At 41.2% G+C, this 22,140-nt stretch overlaps 1 protein-coding gene across 1 annotated transcript in view; it reads left to right on the top strand.

Annotated features, from left to right (window-relative positions):
- The window catches only part of LOC139477946 (structural maintenance of chromosomes protein 5-like), a 243,022-nt gene that overhangs the window by 34,731 nt on the left and 186,151 nt on the right, over nucleotides 1–22,140 (top strand). The window contains exons 5-7 of the mRNA XM_071260398.1: nucleotides 9,233–9,442; nucleotides 9,623–9,784; nucleotides 12,159–12,230. Coding sequence (XP_071116499.1) covers nucleotides 9,233–9,442; nucleotides 9,623–9,784; nucleotides 12,159–12,230 — 444 coding nt within the window. The remainder of the gene's footprint in view (nucleotides 1–9,232; nucleotides 9,443–9,622; nucleotides 9,785–12,158; nucleotides 12,231–22,140) is intronic.

Consider the following 22,140-nt stretch of genomic DNA (forward strand, 5'->3'; position numbering starts at 1 on the left):
TAAGGTCATCTTCACATCACTGCTTGTCGCAGCACAGCTAGGACGTGTCCCAGCGGAGCTCTCCTTTTGGATTAAATTTAGACCTTCAGTTTGTCTACAATCTTAAAAATTTATCTGCGATGGGTGATGTATTCTTTTCATATTACTTTCAACATGTTGTGTAGTTTTATGTGAATTAATTAGGCGTGAAAAGACTCGTCTTTTTTCCCGCCAAAATATTGTTCTTCGCCGCCATTTTGAATTGTGTTACAATCGTTTGCCTGCCAAGGTAGTCATATTGTTTACAATTCTCAGCTACGTATGTATAACATATTCTTATGTTCTTAAATACTACTAGCTTTGGCGTAACAGTGACTCAAATTATTGTATACTTTTTCAACTCGTTAAAAATATGGTTGCCGATAGATTAATATCAAATCTATGGCTTTCTTCCAGTCCCGCTTCATCAACAATTTTTTTATTGCATAGCTATGTTTATGCGATTAAATAGTATTTTATTGGTCTTTTTGGTTTACATTGAGTTGCGTATATAAACTATTGTATACTCTTGCAACTCATACTTTTGCCGATAGATAATTGTTCAATTCTATGGCATTCTTCCAGTACCGCCTCATCAACAATGGCGTAATTGTGTAACTTATGATTGAGCGTGGTACTAATTGTCGTGGGAAAAATCTTACAAAGATTATCATCCACGTTGTTTGGTCTGTACGCAGATGTGCTCTCCAAACCCTAAATGAAAATATAAATACCCTTGGTTTACAATGAGTTGCGCATACAAAAATACTGTATACACTTGCAACTCATAATTTTGCCGATAGATTAGTGTTCAAATTCTTCGGCACTCTTCCAATATTGTCTCATCAACAAGGGTTTAATTGCGTAACATACCTTTGAGCATTGTACTAATTGTCGTGGGAAAAACCTTACAAAGATTATCATCCACGTTGGTTGGTTTGCTCGCAGATGTGCTCTCCAATCTCTAAATGTAAATAGCCTTGGTTTACATTGAATTGTATATATAAAAATATTGTATACCCTTGCAATTCGTAAATTTGCCGATAGATTACTGTTCAATTCTACGGCATTCTTCCAGTACCATTTCTTGAATGGTTTAATTGCGTAACTTATGTTTGCGTGGTGTACATATTGTTGTGGAATAATCCTGATCCACGGTCCTAGGCATGAACGTAGATGTGCTCGCCAAAATTCAAAATGTAATTTTTGTGTAAATCTCTAATCCAACGAGTTTACTATATAAAAGCAGATTACTCATAATCATATTTTGCAGTTATTCCGTCGTGAGACGAGAGGAATGTCACTATCGCAGAATAGCGAATGACATGGTTCGGTCATTACCACCCAACCGTTATTATCGGCAGGTATTATGACGCCAGTGACTGCAGAAGTTCACCATTCACCGAAATCAACAATACCGGAGGATTTTGTGAGTATCGTAATACTCCTATTTTTTCAGCCGCCGGACACTTCCAGATACATGTATGTTAATCTGTGACGTCGGCGACAGCACCAGCGTATCAAGATGCTATGATGGGGGTAGATTAGACGCAAGCCTTGATCCAGTCAATACCTTTGAGCTTTGTGTCTGATTTATCTGCGCCGAGCACAGCACTTGACTACAACCCAAGCACTTCTATTACGCAAGCAACGCACGATCAGCTTAGCGCTGTTCCAACATATCCAGCATAGACCTGCGCCGAGCGCAGCGTCTGACTGCTACCCAAAGCGCTCCTATTACGCAAGCGTCGCACGATCAGCTTAGCGCTGTTCCAACATTCCAGACCTGCGCTGAGCGCAGTGTCTGCCTACCAATCAAGGTCTCTACAATGACGTTTGCCCAAGGCTTACAGTGTACTTGGTTACGTAACCAGCACATGATCAGCTCAGCACATGTACCCGATTGGGTAGCAGACCATCCCATGTCAGTAACACCCTCCCCTGATAACGGGGTAAATAAGAGGGACACCACGAGGTCATTAGAGGAAGACTTCTCCAAAATTTGCACACATTTGCTTCGTCATTTAAGCGACCAATATCGTCAATGTTTGCAGTGGATCAGAATCTATTAGAGGATAACCCTATCTGATTAGATCACTTCCAAACTATGGTGTTTTTCCTACAGCGTCAGTTTGACCACAGGAAAATTCATCTTGAGACTTTTCTGACGGAGATTACCGTTACACCCAAGACTTTATAGCGTTTCCAACTGAGATTCTGGTTTCAAGGGCAGTCTATTACGTCAACCTTGGTCATCTACTCCCCTGTTCAACGAACAGATCGCAGACACGCACGTCAAGTTCCCAAAAAGCTTGGAAAGTCCAAGCGGGCTGGCAAGTCAGGGAATTATAAGCCTAGACGCGCTTTTCTCAGGGAAGACCAGCATTCCCTTACTGGGAAAGGGAGTGGCAGAGACAAGTTTCAAGGACAATTTCGTACTTATCGCACTATATCATGGTGTCCGTATATGGGTAGAGATAACCCCACCGTTGACCACAGTTTGATTGGGAAAATCCAACATAGACATACTGTTGGTAAGAAGAGCTGTAGAGTGGGTTCACAACCCAGTCTTTACACCGGTGTTTTATACTCACACCTACCTGGTAGTCATGAAGGACCCAGACAAGATGAGAATGATTCACAATCTCTCTGTGTTCAACGAACGTTTGATTCTTGATCAGTCTCGACTATCCATCCCAACCATAGACTTTTCAGGTCCAGTTCATTGGGGTTCACTACCAATGCTAGTATTTCCCATTTGACATGTCAGTGGCACTTTTGGCTATTTACAGGAGTAATGAAGCCAATAACTATCTACACTTGACGAACACATGGTTCGAGTCGTAGATGGAGGGCGATCTACTGTATCATCAACACATGTCAATAACTGGGATAGACAATCAACGAGGCGAAGTCGGGAGTATTCTCCTTCCTATTGACTTCAGTTCATAGGAGACCTGTTCAAGACAGACCAGGATATCCTATCTGTACCGAGGGACAGATGGCACAAGTTTCTACTTCTTTTGTCATCTACTCTACACCAACCACACACACTTCGCCAGTGGCAAGTGTTGCTAGGGTTAATCACCTCGGTCAGCATCCACTCAAGGCCATCACTCTACCGACTAAGCTAGAGCCTTGCCTCAATTTGTGGCGTTGAATGTCTGCGGAGTCTCTTTATTCGGGTTTTCCCCGAATACACACCTGTTTGTGGCCGTCACCTTTCAGGGGTGGGGTCTTCACTTACAAGACCAGATAAGCTCAGGGCTATGGCCCGGCGCTCAATGGAAGTGGCACATAAACAACTTGGAGTTGGAAGCTTTAATTCTGGCTATATCACATTGGCAGAATCAACTACAGTTAGCCCGACTCGCAATATCCACAGACAACAGCACTGCGGTGTGGTGCCTGTGCAATCGGGGAACAACACACTCCCACTCTCTACTTCTAAGGACATTCAGATTTGTTCCATCTAGTGGATCGGCTGTGACTAAAGTTCATAGTTCAGCACATCCCCGGATGTAGAAACATACTGGCCGATACTTCACGTCCAGACATGGTGGCTCCCACCGAGTGGAAATTTCTCACAGAAGCATTCCAGTTACTGCTTCAGGAATTCAGGCAACCAAACATTAACTTGTTTATTACTTGCCTAGGCCACCAACTCATGATGTATATCTCCCCGTTGCCGGATCCGCAGACTTGGGCAGTGGACGAGTTCAGTATCACTTGGGAAGGGAAAAAAACTTACACTTTTATGCCACCACTTTTACTTCCCAAGGTGATACAGGGGATCAAGGAGACAAGGTATCTCGATCTCTCCTTTGGTCGCACCCTGGTAACTGGCGAGAGGGTAGTTAGTCAAGCTCGGAAAAATCTAGCCGAAAACGATTCACTACCCCTCTCACAGTGGTCCAACCTACTCATCCACCCTCAACAGAAAATTGCCTCACCCAACGTCTGCACGCATGGTTCGTCTTTAAAAGGTGTTTAAGTGCGAAGGGTTATTTCGACACGGGCAGCAAAGCTATAGCTTCAGTTCATCGTTATTCTCCCAGAGACGACGATGACAGGTGGGGATCACTTGAGACTTTTTACAGGGAAGAAAAGAATCAAGACCCTAAGATTGCGTCACAATTCCTAGAGGAATACCTCCTTCATTGCATACCCAAAAACACTTGGAAGGTAGCACCATTACTACGTAATTGGCTGCAATTATCTTAGTGTTTGCCGTTTCCGGAAAATCACAATATGATTAAGGTCACGGAACTACAGGCCATATTATGCTCATTCAGGCTTGAGGATCAGAAGCCCAAGTTCCACCCACCTGATTGGGACTTGAACGTGGTACTTCGAGGTTTTCGTGGGCCCCCTTAGAGCCCCTCATTGCATCCTCATTTTCAAGCTCCTTCCCAGCGTTTGACACCTTCGTTACACTCTCGCGAACAGGCTATTGCTGTGAGGAGCTTGCCTCATTTGATGACCTCACCAAGGAAACAATGGTTTCTCTTGGCATTAGCAATGGCGGTACAGGTGAGCGAACTACATGTGATCGACTCAACCCGGATCCGTTTTGAGCATGGGACGCACGGAACGGGACATCTAGGGTTATGTTGGGATTTTATTGCTAAAATCTACTACCAGACCAACCCGACCGTTCCTTCACCATCCCACCGATATCGACTATTGTGGGAATCGTACATGGTGAAGTTCTCCTGGGCTCGGTGCGAGCAGTTCGAGTTTTCATTCGACGCTCCAAGACTAGGCGTGGTTCGAGGAAGCGGTCATTGATACCCGTATTTACTTCGTCAACGACCGAAGTTAGTCACATAATCGCAAACACCATATCTCTATGGTTACGCGCAGTAATCCTTCAGGCCTACGAGATCGCCAAATGGAACTCGCCGAGAGCGAATTACCCTCAAGATCTCAAGGTGTCTTCTGATATTTCTGGAGATTCGACACATATTTTTGTTAGTCATAACCTTCGCGTTGGGGCTCTTGAGGATGTCGAAGACGTTCGAAGTTTGGCCCTCTGGTTGTTATCCTGCAGGTTGCCAACCCCTGACGCAAGTAATGAACTCGCCCTATACAGAGCCAGTCAACTTCCATGTGCAGTCACTCAGTCGCCGCCAGTGGAAGAATATTAAACAATCTTGTTTGTCAGCGATGGCTCGATGACGTAGTAAGTAAAGAATTAGCTGAATAGCTATTATTTTCTTTATTTCTATGCGTGTATATAGGGAATTTCTCTTTAATTCCTATGTTCAATCTTTTTGATTTTTGAACAACCCTACCGTAATGGCGTTTTGTTTCCTTTCTGAACTTTTCCGCTTCACGGTTTATCGACCAACTGGTGTCGTATTGCAGGGTGTGAATTATTGAGGTTTCTGTATTCTGAAGGTTTACCCACCTCCAAACCGTCCGATACAGATGCATTAAGGAGTAATGCAGGATAAGTAAAACATTTAGTAAAATCTAAATATTTTTTACATTTGTATACTTATCCTGCATTACTACGCTTAAGACCCACCCGTCGTAAGACTTGCCTCCCCACTTTGGCTTCAGAAACCTCAAAAGTATGCTTTTCTAAGAGCTTGGGCGACAGGCAGTGATGTGAAGATGACCTTAGGTGTCATCAAGGTCACAGGACAGCGACGGAAGGCCACTGATTGGGACTTGAGAACAACAACTTTATTTCTTCACCCAGGACCTTCGCAGGCTGTCCTTCTAGTTGTCGTAAGTAAGCAGTGAATGCATTAAGGAGTAATGCAGGATAAATATACAAATGTAAAAAAATATTTAGATTTTACTAAAATACTTCCTTACAAAACTTTGCATGTCTACCAGGCACATACTGAACTGGTGCCTTTTGATATTTTGCACTTTTAGAGATTTTTATTGTTTATGTTTCCATGACAAGCTGGATTTAAGTTTTAATATAGGGTGGGTTCACTTATGGAGTATAACAAATTCACTGTTAAATATTTCCTTGCCAAACATTGTCTATATATAAAGCACATAGTGAACTGGTGCCATTTGATATTAAGGAGTTTTAGAAATGTTTATTTTAGAATTTCCGTTGCAGCTATTTTGACATGGGCTAAGAGAAATGTTGGGTCAGTTACCTTGTTTGGGACCATAACGTGTTAAAATGGGCGGGGGATATAGATGACTTTGGTGACTATACGCTTGTTTTCTTTGTTCTTTAATACCACACTCAGCAATATTCTAGCTATATGATGGTCCACGTCTGGGCTCGCCACATCCCAAGGGATCTCCAATGTTACAGCAGATTCCCTGTCCCATCCCGACAGGCCGTTGCTGACAGAGTAGTCCCTACACCAGAGGATCTTCCAACGGATCTGCCAATTATATTGTTTTCAACCCACTTCAACGCTCAGCTATTCTGTTGTCCATCCTCAGACGACAGGCATGGGATCACAATGTAAGCTGCGGGGAGGGCCTCAGTGCGTACACATTTCTCACTACAGGCCTCCTTCTCCGGATCCTTCAGAAGGTAGGAGCCATCAGTCATCTTTCTCTGACATTTGTCTCGTCCTTTTGGCCAACATGCAACTGTTTACCCAACTTGCTAAGGCTAGCCGACAGACATTTCCATCATCTCCCGCTCCGAGAAGACCTCAGCAGCACTCTCAGTGGTTCCATCCAGCTGGCGAACATTTCCAGAAGTCCCTTATCGCTTGAGGCTTCTCCAAATGAGTAGCTTAACCATTATCGTGCATCTACCATGCGCCTTTACGACCGCAAGGGGATAAGGCTCGAGAAATTTTGTTGTGCTTGTGAATTTCCTCTCACATGTAAGGGCTCATCGTCTCCTACAATCTAGTGGACAAATCTTCACATTTCGCCCCCCTGCGTTGGATCTTAATGTGATACTACAACACTTGACTTCCAATGTTTACAAGCCACTGATGGACAAGAATTTCGGGATGACCGTATTCCTACTGGCCCTTGCAACAGAAGTTTGTGTTGACAGGAACCAGTTCGGTTGATCTGGAAGCGGAAAGGCGTCACAGGGATTTTCTAGCATAGAATAAACTTTCCGTCGGACCTCATTCGCTTATTAACAATTTCCTCTCTCTCGTCGTTCCTGGGAGTGGATGACCAGGAAGATCTCTCTCTGTGTCTAGTTCGAGTGCTTTGTCTCGATTTGATTGCATCTCCTTGCCATAGAAAATCACTTCTGTTTTGGAGATTCCTACACTACGCCCTCTCTTTGGCTTCTTTTGGCTACTTTTTCTGGGCTGCATCCACCTGCAACGTCCAACCCGAACAAGACCCAGGCGGTTGCTTCCAGCATGGCCTGACACAGTTATTGCACCTTCTCAACCATCATGGAAGGGTGCTTCTGGAAGTTGGACACAGTTTTCCCCTCTCACTACCTTCGCGACTTGTTCAGTCACTGATGTACGAGGTTTCCACAAGTTGGGCCCTTTGATCTTGGCATAACTGTCACAGCCCAAAACATGATTCTCACTATGTTATACGATTGTATATACTTAATCAATCTTTAAAACGTTAACCTTGGTGTTGAATTATTTATTGAATGTTGGGGTTTCCCCGACCAAGTCCCTATTTGATGGTTGATTAACTCGTCTGTAGAGTCTATTAGTCTTCAGCATCAAAGTCGCCATTAAGCGCAGCCGTTAAAAATAGAAATGTGTCTTAGACCGTTATTCCGCTCACCTCTGCCTCGAGTATGTGTTGTAGGGTTTGGGTTCGAAGATCCTTTAGGGATATTGTTGTTTTTTCCTCTTCACATCTTGGTTTGGCTGATGCACTCGAATGTGTTTGATAACCTTCAAGATGCCAAAATGTCGCATCTTTTGTCCGTCGGAGATAGCATTGTGACATGTTTGAAGAATCGATACTGGAAGAACAAACCAGGGTTGTTAGCTGTTGCATTTAACTGTTAACAGCTACGTGGTCATTTCTTGAATGGTGACATACTTGAAATGTTTGGCATGTATTCCCTGTTTCATGTGAGTTTCGTATCGGGATCGTCAACACCAACCGATAGTTTTTTCTCACTCACTGTATTCTCCCAGTTGTATTCTATACAGCTTTGGATATCTGCGGCCCACCATCCAACAGTGGGATTAAATGCATAGTGTGAGATAGGATAATTGTATATGTATATACAATTATCCTATCTCACATGCGATATGCCCACCCGACCATCCCTGCATCTCAGTTCCTCTAGCCTGATACCTCTAAGAAAGAGAATGAGTTGGTAGGGAGACACATGGTCAAGCCAGGAAGGTTACCATGCACGAGAGGCATGTAGATGACCCAGTTGTTCGTCGTAACCATGGAGATGCTGGATATGTGTTCAGGTGATTGTTTTTGTTTTAGAAGCTGGAAACAGGGTTCAAGCACGTTTCCACATAGGATAGAGGAAGAAAAGATATGCATAGTGTGAGATAGTATAAGTATATAAAGATACAATTTATGCTAAAATTTCCAATATATTTGTCTGGAACATATCTCTAAAACTAATAGGTACACTATCTTGAAACTGTGCACAAAAACCAGGTTGTCAAATTGTGCATTTTATTATGGTTGTTAAAAAAGAAAAAGAAATCTTTTTCTGTTTAGTCATTCTATTGAGACATGGCAATGTTTATATTATTTTTTTCCAATGCACAATGCTAAAGTAAAAATGAAAAAGTTCTAAATATTATGAAGTAGTATCCTTTCAAAAGGGTATCTGATGTAGAATCTGTCGTTTAGAATGTCAACAAATCCAAAAGCAAGAATTTTGAAAACAAATCCCATGCACATGTCTCTCGCAGAGTGCAATGAGAAGAAAGTGAAGGGATCAGGGAGAGATAACTCCTGTTGGTAACCAAGGGCATGGGGCAGCCGGGAAGAGAAAGAGGCACGTTTTGGGTTATGTGTTATAGAATCGAAGTCCTAAAGCAAACAGTGATATGTTTTATCAGGATAAGCAATTATCAACTTTGTAATATTAATTATTTATAAAATTAATGTTGTTTTAGCTTTTGGAAACAATCAGTTATCATAGCACTAATGTTTACCTTAAAATCTGTCATTGATGAATGTTGTGTCAGGATAAGTAAACTAATATCATGACTATCCAAATTCATGGAGATTTTGTTGTTGTCTCATTCGTTGATGCAATAATATATTGAGTGAAGTAAATGACACCTTTTGCTCTTTCCTTCAGGTAAGTGAAGACCTGTATGACCTCCACCAGAAGCTGAAGGAGGCTAGGAAGGATAGTCGACAGATGGAGCAGAGCTGTGACAGTGTTGAAGGGCGCCTTCAGCAGGAGCAGCAAAAAAACTCACGACTTGAACAGGATGTGAAAAATTTTGAAGAACGTCAAATCCACCTTGAGAAAGTCAGAGTTTTGAAAATGAAAAGACCCTGGGTGGTAAGTCAGTATGTTTATTTATATGTAGTTTCAGTCTGGGAGGAACTGAGTTTAACATAGGTGTGACGTGGACTTCATGGTTTTATCACTGAAATTCCCTTAACAAGGGAAATGTCATATTTAAATGACCAAGAGAGCATACAACTACGGACAACATTTATACCCACTCTTATGATTTAGGAATATGAGGAAAAGAGAAAGCAGTATTTAGAAGAGAAGAAACTGCGAGACGAGAAGGAAGAAGAAGTAAAGCAGGCAAGATCTCAGCATGAACCGCTCAAAGAGAAAATGGAGACAGCCAAGAGGGCAAAAGATGACTTTGATGCACAAATGAAGAAAAAGGTGAAGAATTTGTATGAATGCTTGCCAGAAGTTGAATACTTTATAGTGGTCTTTTATCTAAATTGTTAGCTCATCTGGTTGTTACATTGTTTCAATATCCAGTATGTCTTGGGGATCAATATGTGTGATAAGAATTTTACCAAGTTATAGCTTAATTACTTCGCTGAAGGTCAAGCCACTGTAACTTGCCATTCACCAGATTTTCAGTTTTGAAACATCTCAAGAATATTGTATTAAGTAGTTCTTTGTTGTGTGTAGACATGGGGAATAAACACTAATTTAAGATGCATTTACAGTAAGTCAATGAAACAAGGGTTATTGGTTCTTGGTTTGAGAAGAAACCCTAAAGTCCAGGCAGTTATTGTTACGGTGTGACCTGACAATTGTCCCCTTTGACTATGAATGAAGTCCACCCATCAGGCCTCAAAGTTTAAGTTTTTACCAAGTAACTATATGGCTGCAAGTATTTTTTTCCAGGTAGCCAGTGGTAAAATCAAGAAGTCAAGCCAATATTGTAGGTAGCCAAAAGCATTTGAAATTATCTTTCATCAAATAACTATTAATATGTACAAGTCATAGCACTAGTCTTGGAATTGTATATTAGTGGAAACTGTGCTAGACTTTTGTTACTTGTGACTCGAAGAATGATGCAATTTATGTTCCTAGATTAGCATTGTCAACTGACAAAAAAAATAAAGTACGAACTACATAATATTTATGTATTTCGGTTCATTGTCTACTTTAGGAGGAATTATTTGCGAGTACAATTATTAACAGACGTGTTTTCCCAGATCAGCTGTCGTTTATTTTTGTGTCTACAGATGTGTAGCAAAAGATTTTAGTCGCCACAAGATATTTTTCAAGGTAGTCATTTGGCTACCTCTGAATTTTAGACAGTAGACAAACTGAAATTTAGGCTGGATTGGCGACCATTTTAGTCACAACTTTGAGGCCTGCACATTGGTGCGTACCATTGTGAAGAAAGGGGTAGCAGGTGGTCTGCGACAAGTAGTATGATGGATAAGTGCATGTCCTGTCTCGCCATGTTTGAGATTACTATAGTGATATTTTTTACCAATCGTTCAAGCTTACAATTAACGACAGCAGGACTGCACTGAATATTATTTTCTGACCAATCAGATTTTTTGTTTCTAAATAGATACTGTCATAGCCGGCAGTGACAAGCATGCTTCTGCTAAACCAAAGAAGCTTTATTAGGGATGAGTCCCTCCAAACTTTTAGAAGGCCCCCTTTATTGAGACCAAGGGGCCCTAAGGACCCTTGTTTGATGTAGGCTAACACTGAGTTCAAGTGGAGAGTTCAGTAGCACAACTAGATAATAGTACATGCTAATGTGAGGTACCAGAAGACTGAAAACAGTGACAGCCCATTCTCGAGCCTGAGAATGTTGAATTGGCCATGCTTACTTAGCTTTGACATGTTTATTTGTTTGTAATTAACTTCTTATTAATGACTTTAAGAGAATGCTGCTATCAACTTTTCATGCCTAAAAAAAATAAAAAAATATTATCAACACATATGTCCAATGAAGCATATAATTTCATTGTTATGACCTGCACGTGCACGACATGCATACACCCTCTCTACCTATAAAGATTAAATATGTTTGCCCAAATTCTGTGCACCTCCTTGTCTCAAACGTGTTTTGTGAGTTGATTCAACTTATCCTGGTTTACGAGTAGTTGACGCATTGCGACAAGTATTTACCTTTGCGGGGGATAGCGATGACTTTGTCCTCTTGTTGATAGTCATTGTTAAAGTTTTCTTCAATATTTGCTGTATATCAAAGTCATGTCAAATATCTAGCACATGTACACCTTGAACGTCTTCTTAATATTATTATTCAGAATGCACTAGATCCTAAGTGCCTATAACAGTCTTATTAACAGTCCGTATAATTTTTCCAATTTGGTCACAGCCGCTGGTGATTTTGCTTATATCTACTACACAAAGATAAATTATATTTAGAGATTTTTCCTTCATAGAATGGGGTCACGGGTGGCCCAGTTGTCTTAAGATGCTGCAATTTGTTGTTCACAGAAATCCATGATGGTGGGTTCAAATACTGTTGGCTAAAAGCGTCATGAAACCCAACTCACTCACTCTTCCAAATTGCACAAGGGAACTTGTATGGCACATATCATGAATATGCATGCATTTATGATTATATTTGGTATGTATACCTTTCCCAGGCACTGCTTTGAAAAGGTTCAACATGGTCATTGAATCATGGTCATTGTCATCTTTAAAGACAGGGAAACATGAAACCTTTCTTCTGAGAGGTTGATAAATAAATATATGTAACAAAAGCGTGTCTGCTTGTTTTATGTCACAGGCTAATTTTTCATTTTAGTCGACTTCTATCAAAGATTGTGCGAACAAAGTGAGGGATAGCAGTCAACAATTGGAATCACTCACTGACAAGGTAAGCAGAGTTCCTTCTTTTGCTTCCATGCTCGTTCTCAGGAAATATTGATAGATCACAAGCATTGTACATTTGACATGATGTAACAGGTGTGTGTTGTCAAAATAGCTGTTAAAATGAACATTACATCAAAAGTAATCTTGGGCAGGTCACCTCCGAGCTTATCAGAGCTATGGACTAATGGACGTCTTTGTCTGTTGTTCAAGGTCTTCTTGCAAGCATCCTTTATGAAGCTGTCAGCTCAAATGGTCTTGTCATAGGATGCTATTCTGTTTCAATAGTTATTTTATGCTTAGGGGATCAAAGTATTTTCATTTCCACAAACTTTGTGGCAAAAAACATCACATACAGCCTGCTTCTTTGGGGCTAAAGCACAACATGTCATATCAGAAGTGACACCTGATGTTGAAATTCTGATTGTGAGCTCACTAGGACCGAAAGGTAGGTGGTATCTAAACCTTTTGAGTCTGGCATACATAGAACTGATATATTATCATGAGCTTTATTATTTTTCAACCATACGTGTACATACAACCATACATGTCAGTCCCCTTGCTGTTCAATACACTTATTCCAGTACTTCTCCAGGTCCCTGTGTTGTAGAAGGTCAAACTGACCCCAACAATGCCACAGGAACATAGTCCCCCCTCTTCAAACCTCACTTTGAAGTTGAATAAAACCCCAATTACATAACGCACGCACGTACGCACACACACAGATTAGTTTTTTTTCTGCAGGAAATTTTCTGTTCAATGATATCATCTGCAGTCGTATAAGGCAAAGCAAGATTTTTAACTTATCCTATCTCATACTATGCATTTCTTCTTATTCTTTGATCTTGGTGTGGAAACGTCCTAGAACAAAGTTTCCAGCTTCAAAAACACCACTAACCCAAACACATCCCTTACATCACCAATCACAACTGTGATCATGGTTTACGCAACACTAAAATCCCATGCGACACGACCCCAGCGACCTGATCACCTGACATATCCAGCACCCTCATTCTCAATTCTATCGCTATGGTGTTCGGACGTTATTCTTGAACAGAGAAATTTTGTTTGTTTGTTTTTTCTTGTTTTTTTATATATAAAATTTAAATACACGACATCACTACCAAAGTTTACCATTACCACTAAGAGTGAGTGGTATTAATAACGATGCCAGAATTGGATCTCAACTTACTTAGCTTAGTGTTCGATAAAGGCGACTGTTATCCCCTGTGGCTGTAAATTCGTTTTCTTGCATAACAAAAATATCATAGTCAATTTGGCTTGGTTACATCGCTATCCGTAGAGGAGGATCGCTTTCCGTTTCGTTTGACTACTGCAATTCCCACCTCTGTGCGGACCACGCCCCAGTGCACGTGCCCAGTCCCTGGCTTCTACAGTCGTCCCGCATTTATATGGCCAGTTCATTGTGTTGGACTAAGGTCCTTTACTCAGCTTGGGAACTCAAGCCGCCAACTGAGTGTTGCCTACAGCGCTCTGAGGATACAGCTACACCTCTCCGGCTTTCTAATGGCGACAACCCCTCTGACCGAAAACACTACAATTGTCGGCGAGGAAGTGATAGCCAATTAACGACAGATCTTAACTCACAGGATCGTCCACCTTCGCTGGATCGTAACGACCGAGTGATCAAAGGATCATAAACGACCGAAGGATCGACAGATCGACATACTTCATAAGATTGTGTCTCTTCCACGGAATCAATAGACCTCTCTCTCATCGTGCATCGGACTTCTATACGCGAATTTGGACATGACCTTCACTGCATTCCGTTATCTAGATCAGACAATCCAGTGATTATCATCACGAGCATCCGTCTACGTCTTTGGATACGATGACCTGCACCAACCATATCAGCGAACTTGACCAACCGGTCTCGTTGATCTCTTACAGGCATAGCCACCTCGCATGGCGAGCTTGAGATACTGACGTCTCCTCTCTATCGGGATCTTCATGGATCCAGTCCACGTGCCTACCAGTCATGAATCGTCTTACGATACTCTCCTATGAGAAATCACAATTGCAAGGTTATGACGGAATTGAATTTCACTCAATCAACATCATTATCATCGAAGCCCTCGTTTCAGCCTGATATTCCATTACAGGTTATGACTCTTGAGACAACACACTCCACCTATTCAGATTTAAATCGTCAGACAGACGACATCATCCTGAGGCTCGATATCATCGCAGGCGATCCTTATCATCGACGCCGTCGCTTTAAGCCTGATATTCCATTATAGATCATGCTCGGCTCCCCCTATTCAGATTGGAATCGTCAAACAGACGCCATTTTCCTGAGGCTTGATATCGTCACAGCCGATCCTTATCATCAACGTCCTCTTTCAGCCTGATATTCCATTACAGGTTATGACACTCGAGACAACGCGCTCCACCTATTCAGATTTAAATCGTCAGACAGACGACATCATCCTGAGGCTCGATATCATCGCAGGCGATCCTTATCATCGACGCCGTCGCTTTAAGCCTGATATTCCATTATAGATCATGCTCGGCTCCCCCTATTCAGATTGGAATCGTCAAACAGACGCCATTTTCCTGAGGCTTGATATCGTCACAGCCGATCCTTATCATCAACGTCCTCTTTCAGCCTGATATTCCATTACAGGTTATGACACTCGAGACAACGCGCTCCACCTGTTCAGATTTGAATCTTTAGACAGACGACATCATCCTGAAGCTCGATATCACCGCAGCGGACCTTTGTCATTGACGCCCTCGAATTCAGCCTGATATTCCATATTAGTTGGCACGCCTTATCCATGGTCAACCTACACCATTCTAACAGATGATTCGACGGGGGAGTTTGTCGGTCTTTCATCATTACAAACGGCAGATGTTCGATGTCTGAAGATGGTTTTAAGCGTCATACAAGGCTCACCTAGATACTACACCGGTTCGTCACATATTCTACAAGAAACTAACTGCCTATACATCAGTGTTTTTCGTTACTCAGGCCACCGCTCGTGTGTTGGGAGCTTTTAACCACGTGATCGGAAAGACTGCTGTATTTCCTGTTTCAGCGCAAGGGTGAATTACACATCACGCCAAGATTGCTGTTTGTAAACAAGACTACCATGCTGACTTTGGTACAGGCTGATCTCATGCGAGCCGTGCGAAGCATTTACAGTAGTAGTCAAAGACTGTACGTACGGTCTGTCACATTCTTCACAACGCCTTTTGTCGTTGCATCGATACCGGAATGAACAGCGCTTTTTCGGGTGCTTTGGCGATGTAATCCATCGTCTCTTCACCAGTTCTACATGTCACCGATCAACCTGGCAGTACAAGTCATCCCTCACTTATTCAAGACGAGAGTTGGTGAATATCAACATTTTATTTCGGTATATGATCCTATTGTTCTGCACGTCCATTCAAGGCATGGTTTCTGCTACAACCGCTCTTCCACGTGGTCCTGATTACCGGTACCCTGCTTCGTACAATCAACCAACCGGTAAACTACATCTTCAGCCTCGTTTTTCTACTAGATACTACAGTCCATTTGACTCAAAATGAGAACGATGAATTGCAAAATAACTTGAAATCCAGAAAAGTGTATGAAACATCAATATGGTACTTGACCATAAATACCCTGTACCCAACAAAATCTGAATTTTGTTTATTTTAAGACCCATGACGGATGAAGTTCTTTAAGAAACTATCCTGTAATTTTGTATAGAAATGTGTACATGACACGTAGGGGGGACAAACCGTGGAAGGCACAGCGCAAGCACGCATGCACTGCACGTTCTGTGGTAGGGGAAATGACAGAGCGTTAGAGGGGCCATCTCATGATAATTTCAGTCGCAAACCTCCCTCCAATCAGGTCCATCCAAGACCAGAATTATATGAACTTCACATATGGAGTATATCAAGAGCAGTCTCGTAAGATGATTTCCATCAGAGCAGCTAAGGCAGCCGCTTTAGCACTTCGTCAATCAACGAGAATCTAGGTGACGATAAATGGAAAAGTTTCACCAGTTTGCAAGATCCAGGGTTTTCTGCAGCCAAGCTACTATACCACAAGTAGCAGATTACCTATGTCACTTAAGAAGTACAAGGCATCTTATGATTCGACACTGGGCGCTTACTGGGCAGCGCTTTCTGTACCATCTACTCACTAATGGGATAAAACTTGCTACAGTCTCCCGAACCGATAGATCTACAAATATCTTTCAGACTGCGAGTTATTCAGGCGTTACCATGACTTCAGGTTCTAAGGTTAAACCTCAAACTTTACGTTCATGACGATCTTACTGCTTGCGTTGGCTCCTGCAGCTTGTGTAAGAGGGACTCGTGCTTAGAAGTCGGTTGAGTCCGGTTCCAGCGTCTTCAATAAGATACATATTCAAGGACAACAGGATCGTCTTTTCAGCCTCCACCACTCTCATTGATTGAGAAATGATGTTATGGAAGACGTCTCGCTTTGTCCAGCCTGAGCCTACAAGATCTACTTGAAGGCATCTCAGACCATCCGTCGCTGTCGCAAGCATGTTTTCATCCACTTGTCGACGGCTGCAACTTCTGATGTATCTTCAACCACCATCTCCACTGGCTGCGTTCTATCATCCTCAGGGTCTACACCTTTGAGGGACTACCACCCCAGCTGCTTCCAATCCTCATGAGACGTGGGCAGTGACTTCCACCTTGGCGTTGCATAGTATTGCACACTTTCAGCCATCATGGAGGGATGTTATGGCATTCTGATATGGTCTTGCCTCCTACTCCTTTCGGAATCTCAGTCGCCGATGTCCCAGGTCACAGCAGCCACCCAGCTCAGATGAGGAAGCCCAGTGGTCTACAAGTCCCAAGTCTGGTTTCCTGTATATACTGCAATATTTATTGCTTATGTTAATCGGGTTTCCGAGACAAGCTCCCAAAGGGAGGGTATATATGCTTGTCTGTTGGGACTTCGTTCTACGTCAGTAGAAGTCACTATCCGGTGCGGCCATGTGTTTAAATGGTGTCCCAATCTTCTACCTGCCACCTCTGCCTTTGAGCATGTGATGTCTTAGTTGTTGATTGACGACCTGTGTGATAAACGGGTCAACACCAACAGAAGTCACTATCCGGTGTGGCCATTTGTTTAAATGGTGTCCCGATCTTCTACCTGCTCACCTCTGCCTTTGAGCATGTGATGTCTCAGTAGTTCATTGGAGACCTGTGTGATAAACAGGTATCGTCAATCGTTCCTCCCTCGTTCTTACCTTATTCAATCTCCACGTGAGTTTGGTAGGTTGAAGAAGCGATACAAGAGATGCCAAGCTGGTCCGCCTTACGACCTTGGGAGTGTATGTGTGAGGTCTGTCTTGTAGAACCTGCGCGGGGGACTGGGTGTTTGAAACAAAACACCTTCCTATCCAGGGTGAGGTTAAATCGTGACCGAGTAGGCGTCGCCTGGCTCATGGTTACGCGGTCGTTTTTGAAACGGCGTCCTGTGTGAAACCAAGGAAAACACGATTCCCCGATGTCATGATGTATATCTCTTGGTAGCACAAAAAGTTTTTTTTTAAGTAACCCTTACACGAGTTTATCACTAATCCTCATAAAATCCTTTGAATTTTCCTGATTAGTTCCAGCTTCCTCGTGTACGTCTCACGGTTGAAGTCCTTACAGGCTAGGATATCTGCGCCCCACCATCCAACCGTGGAATAAATGCATAGTCTGAGATAGGATAAGTTTAAAAATTTGTAATTTTTTTAATAAATTGTATATTTGCACAGGGATTGACTTAGCCAGCGATTCCGCGATATTCTCGCATTGTTGTCGTAGATATCGCATCAACATTCAATCAGCGCGATTGAAAATCGCGAAGAGCTTTCAATAGTTTTATCTGCATTAACACTCTCATTTTCACCAACAAAAATCTAAAATGTCGTATTGGTTGAATAAATTTATCTACGGTACCTAAAAATGTCAATACAAAACTTACACGCTTGTTTGTTCCATCGTCAAATGTTGTCATTCGAAACAGCGATTGGCATACTCGCAACATTGCATGCTACATTTGTATCTCTTAATACTGTGCATAACCGATTCCTATATCACTGCATGGAGCTTTGCATCAGCTGACAATGGCGCAACATTTTTTTTATCCCCGTTTTTTACAAACAAAACACTTTGGTAGCGCACAAAAATGTTATTCCGTGATCTACAAATCCAAGTCATTAAACATATTTTTTTAAGACTTAAATCCTAGCAGAAATCAAAGACGTTGAATTACATGTATGTGCGTCCGTGCAGAAGTCAAGAGAGAAAAAGGCAATCACGGGTAAAGTTTCAAAACACGAGCAAATTTCGATTTTGGAATGACAGCAAAACAAAAACTAAATGAATATAATTACAACTCTTTCTCAATAATAATCTACAAATTGCGGATCAGAAACAATCGTAATTTAGATGAGATTCGCCTAGCCAGTGACGGAAACAGTGGAAGAGCTTTCATGAACGTACCCTCGTGCAAGAATGGCCTCTGTGCGTGAATTACAAATTTTGAACTATTTCTAGTGGCCCACGTTTGCTTCCAAATTTGTCCATAAAAATTGAAAACTGTGACTTAATCATTCAAATGTAACTCTTAAACATTGTTAATGTCAACAGTCTTTTAAACTTCCGGTTACTCGTAAACATTTTCTGGCTGCTGCACATGGCAAACACGCCGTCTTCTGTGTGAAATAAATAACTTAATTGTTGCTAATTAAAAAAGAGGGTGAACCTGGAGCAATAGTCGTTGTATAATGAACTGATTAATTGATTAATTAATTGAAAAGTGCATAGTGATACGATTTCATTTGATACGATCAGAGACCAGGCATCTGATATGGAACACACTTCAGACGGAAATAAGACGGCGAAATTGATGAAAGCACTGCAATGTAAATAATATATGTTTTGCCAACAAACTGTAATACCATTCAACAGTCGCTATTTCATGTCATCACTCTAAATATATTGAATTACGATCTAAACACACATTGTCGAAATTTGATAACTGCAGATTGTTGTCTCCTGCGTGCCAACGACATGAACAGCTGATGGTGGTAAACATGCCTCCTAAACGATCTATAATTGTCCTCGCGAATAATTCCCCATCAAGTCAACAATGAACAGAAATACATAAATATTAGTGTAAGGTATTCTTAAGTAGAACAGAAGTGTAAGTTGAATGTAATTTTTTTGTTAATACGAATGATAATATTTTTAAAAAGAATCTACATGTATTTGCAGTGGAATAATTAATGTTCCAAAATAGGATATATCCATATAATCTAGTAATATTACTTGCAACATTATTTGAGTCACAAGTACCAAAAATCAAATACAGTTTTCACACTGTGTGAATATGAAATATCTCTGAAAATTAGCAAAATCTCATCACACGCCAAAAAATCTGATTGCTTTTGGACCAGGGGAGATTTTCTCTCATAGGTAAAAATTTCCAGGATAATCCCTGTTTGTATACTTATCCTATCTCACATGCTAAAGGCCCACCCAACCATCCCCGCATCACAGTTACACCAGCCTGTACGCTCTAGATTGAGAATGAGGGTGCTGGATATGTCAGGTGATCAGGTCGCTGGGGTCGTGTCGCAGGGGATTTTAGTGGTGCGTGAACCATGATCGCAGTGGTGATTGGTGATGTAAGGGATGTGTTTGGGTGAGTGGTGTTTTTGAAGCTGGAAACTTTGTTCTAGGACGATTCCACACCAAGATCAAAGAATAAGAAGAAATGCAAAGTGTGAGATAGGATAAGTATACAAATATACAATTTATTAGAAAATTTACAATATTACTGAAAAGGACCTCTGAAAGTTAGGTTCATCGTCAATAAGACTCCTTTTGTCTTTTAACTAAATAACCATTTACTGTGTTTTTTCGTGCCTGTTTGAAATCTAAATGTCAAATATTTACTTGGAGAATTCAAGAACAAAAATAACACATTTGTGATGATAGGTACCGTATTTTCTTGAGTATAGTGCACACTTTTTTTCCAAAAAACACAGCTGTGTAGAAGGGGATGCGCATTATACACGAATTAATGAGTTTGGATGTTTTTTTCCCCCATGGAAAGACATTACCGTGAGCACAAAACACCGGAAATACCGTGTCAACAAATCCATACTGAAGTACGCAAATAAATCATGTAATTACACTGTCTGGCTATAAAAAGTGTTCTTTGTATATCTGGGCTTATGTTTGTAACTTATTTCATTAATTTTATTCAAAATTCCTTTTAATATTGTTTTTATTAATTTCGGCGAAATCGTGTGTGAAGCGATCGGAAGATCGCACAACTCACTGTTATTAACAGCAACCACGGTCAGAATACCGCTATTGATGCCTTGAAACGAACTTTAGTTGACAGAGAATGGATACATATATCATAAATGCCCTACTTTGACTCGTTAAAAGTCATATTTGTTTTTGTTTGACGATTCTATGTCAACATGAAATTCTCGCGATCACATGCGCGTGAGCCTTGACGGTGACTGGTCAGACTGGTTCCATGTAAAAAATAATACCCAGGAATAGCAATCAGCTGCTTTGCTTAGGGTTATTATTATTTTAAATATGTTTAGTAAAGGCTGTATCTGAATAAAAAGGATATTGGAATATATTATTCCTAATAAAAAAAAAAGTTTCAGACACAATATTTGCCGATCCTTGCATTAAAAATCCTGTAAAGTTATATCATTGGGTGTGTCTTGACCGAATCACCGGTCGATTCCAAGAAAACGTATGAACAGCTGATTGCTGTTTCCAGCTTAGTTTACGAGAAAATACACAAGGTAATCTTAATCCCTGGATATAAAACAATGCCTAGCAGAACAATAAATACTATTTAAACGGTAAATAAACATGTCTGGTGATTGTTTTTATCTCAAATTCACCCGTTCGTTTGCCGGACTTCGCTGAAGGGGTACGGTGTAATTTTTTCTGCGCTTGGTATCCGATTATTTTTTTTCCAAAATACTGAACCCGCTAGAGGGGGGTGCGCATTATACATGGGTGCGCACTATACTCAAGAAAATACGGTATCTGTGATTTATCAAAACGCAAACACGAATGCCAAAGTGAACTTTCCACACTATTAGGTAGCGTTTACAAATTCATGTTTTGTGTATTCCGATTTTGAGACACCTATTATTTCACGTATATTTTACAAGCCCTGCTGTGATACATACATCCCTATATTCCTCATACATATTATCATCGGATGACAAATTGTCTTTCTCACCAATACAAATGGCCTTCATGAAACATGAAATCAAGTGAAAAAAATAAGGTGTGAAAATGAACACTGTGCTTGGAATACTTTACTTGTTCCAAATGTAGACAAAGCATAATTCATATTTTACACTGCGTAGCATTTTCTCCAGTAGTAAAGATGACGGGTGTACTATCACACCCACCTACTATGACGATCATTTGGTCATTATGTATATACCAGGCCCATGGCCTGACAATGCTTCTATGGGAGTAAGTTTATGTGAATCACGTGATGACGATCATTTGGTCATCATGTATATGACAGGGCCATGGCCTGACAATGCTTCTATGGGAGTAAGTTTATGTGAATCACGTGATGACGATCATTTGGTCATCATGTATATGACAGGCCCATGGCCTGACAATGCTTCTATGGGAGTAAGTTTATGTGAATCATGTGATGAGGAACATTTGGTCATCATGTATGTACCAGGCCCAGACCCTGACAATGTTTCTATGGGAGTAAGTTTATGTGAATCATGTGATGACGATCATTTGGTCATCATGTATATACCAGGTTCAGACCCTGACAATGCTTCTATGGGGGTAAGTTTATGTGAATCATGTGATGAGGATCATTTTGTCATCGTGTATATACCAGGCCCAGA

Source organism: Haliotis cracherodii, unplaced genomic scaffold, assembly GCF_022045235.1.
Source record: "Haliotis cracherodii isolate W230 unplaced genomic scaffold, xgHalCrac1.p SCAF_1, whole genome shotgun sequence".
Taxonomy (NCBI): Eukaryota; Metazoa; Mollusca; class Gastropoda; order Lepetellida; family Haliotidae; genus Haliotis; species Haliotis cracherodii.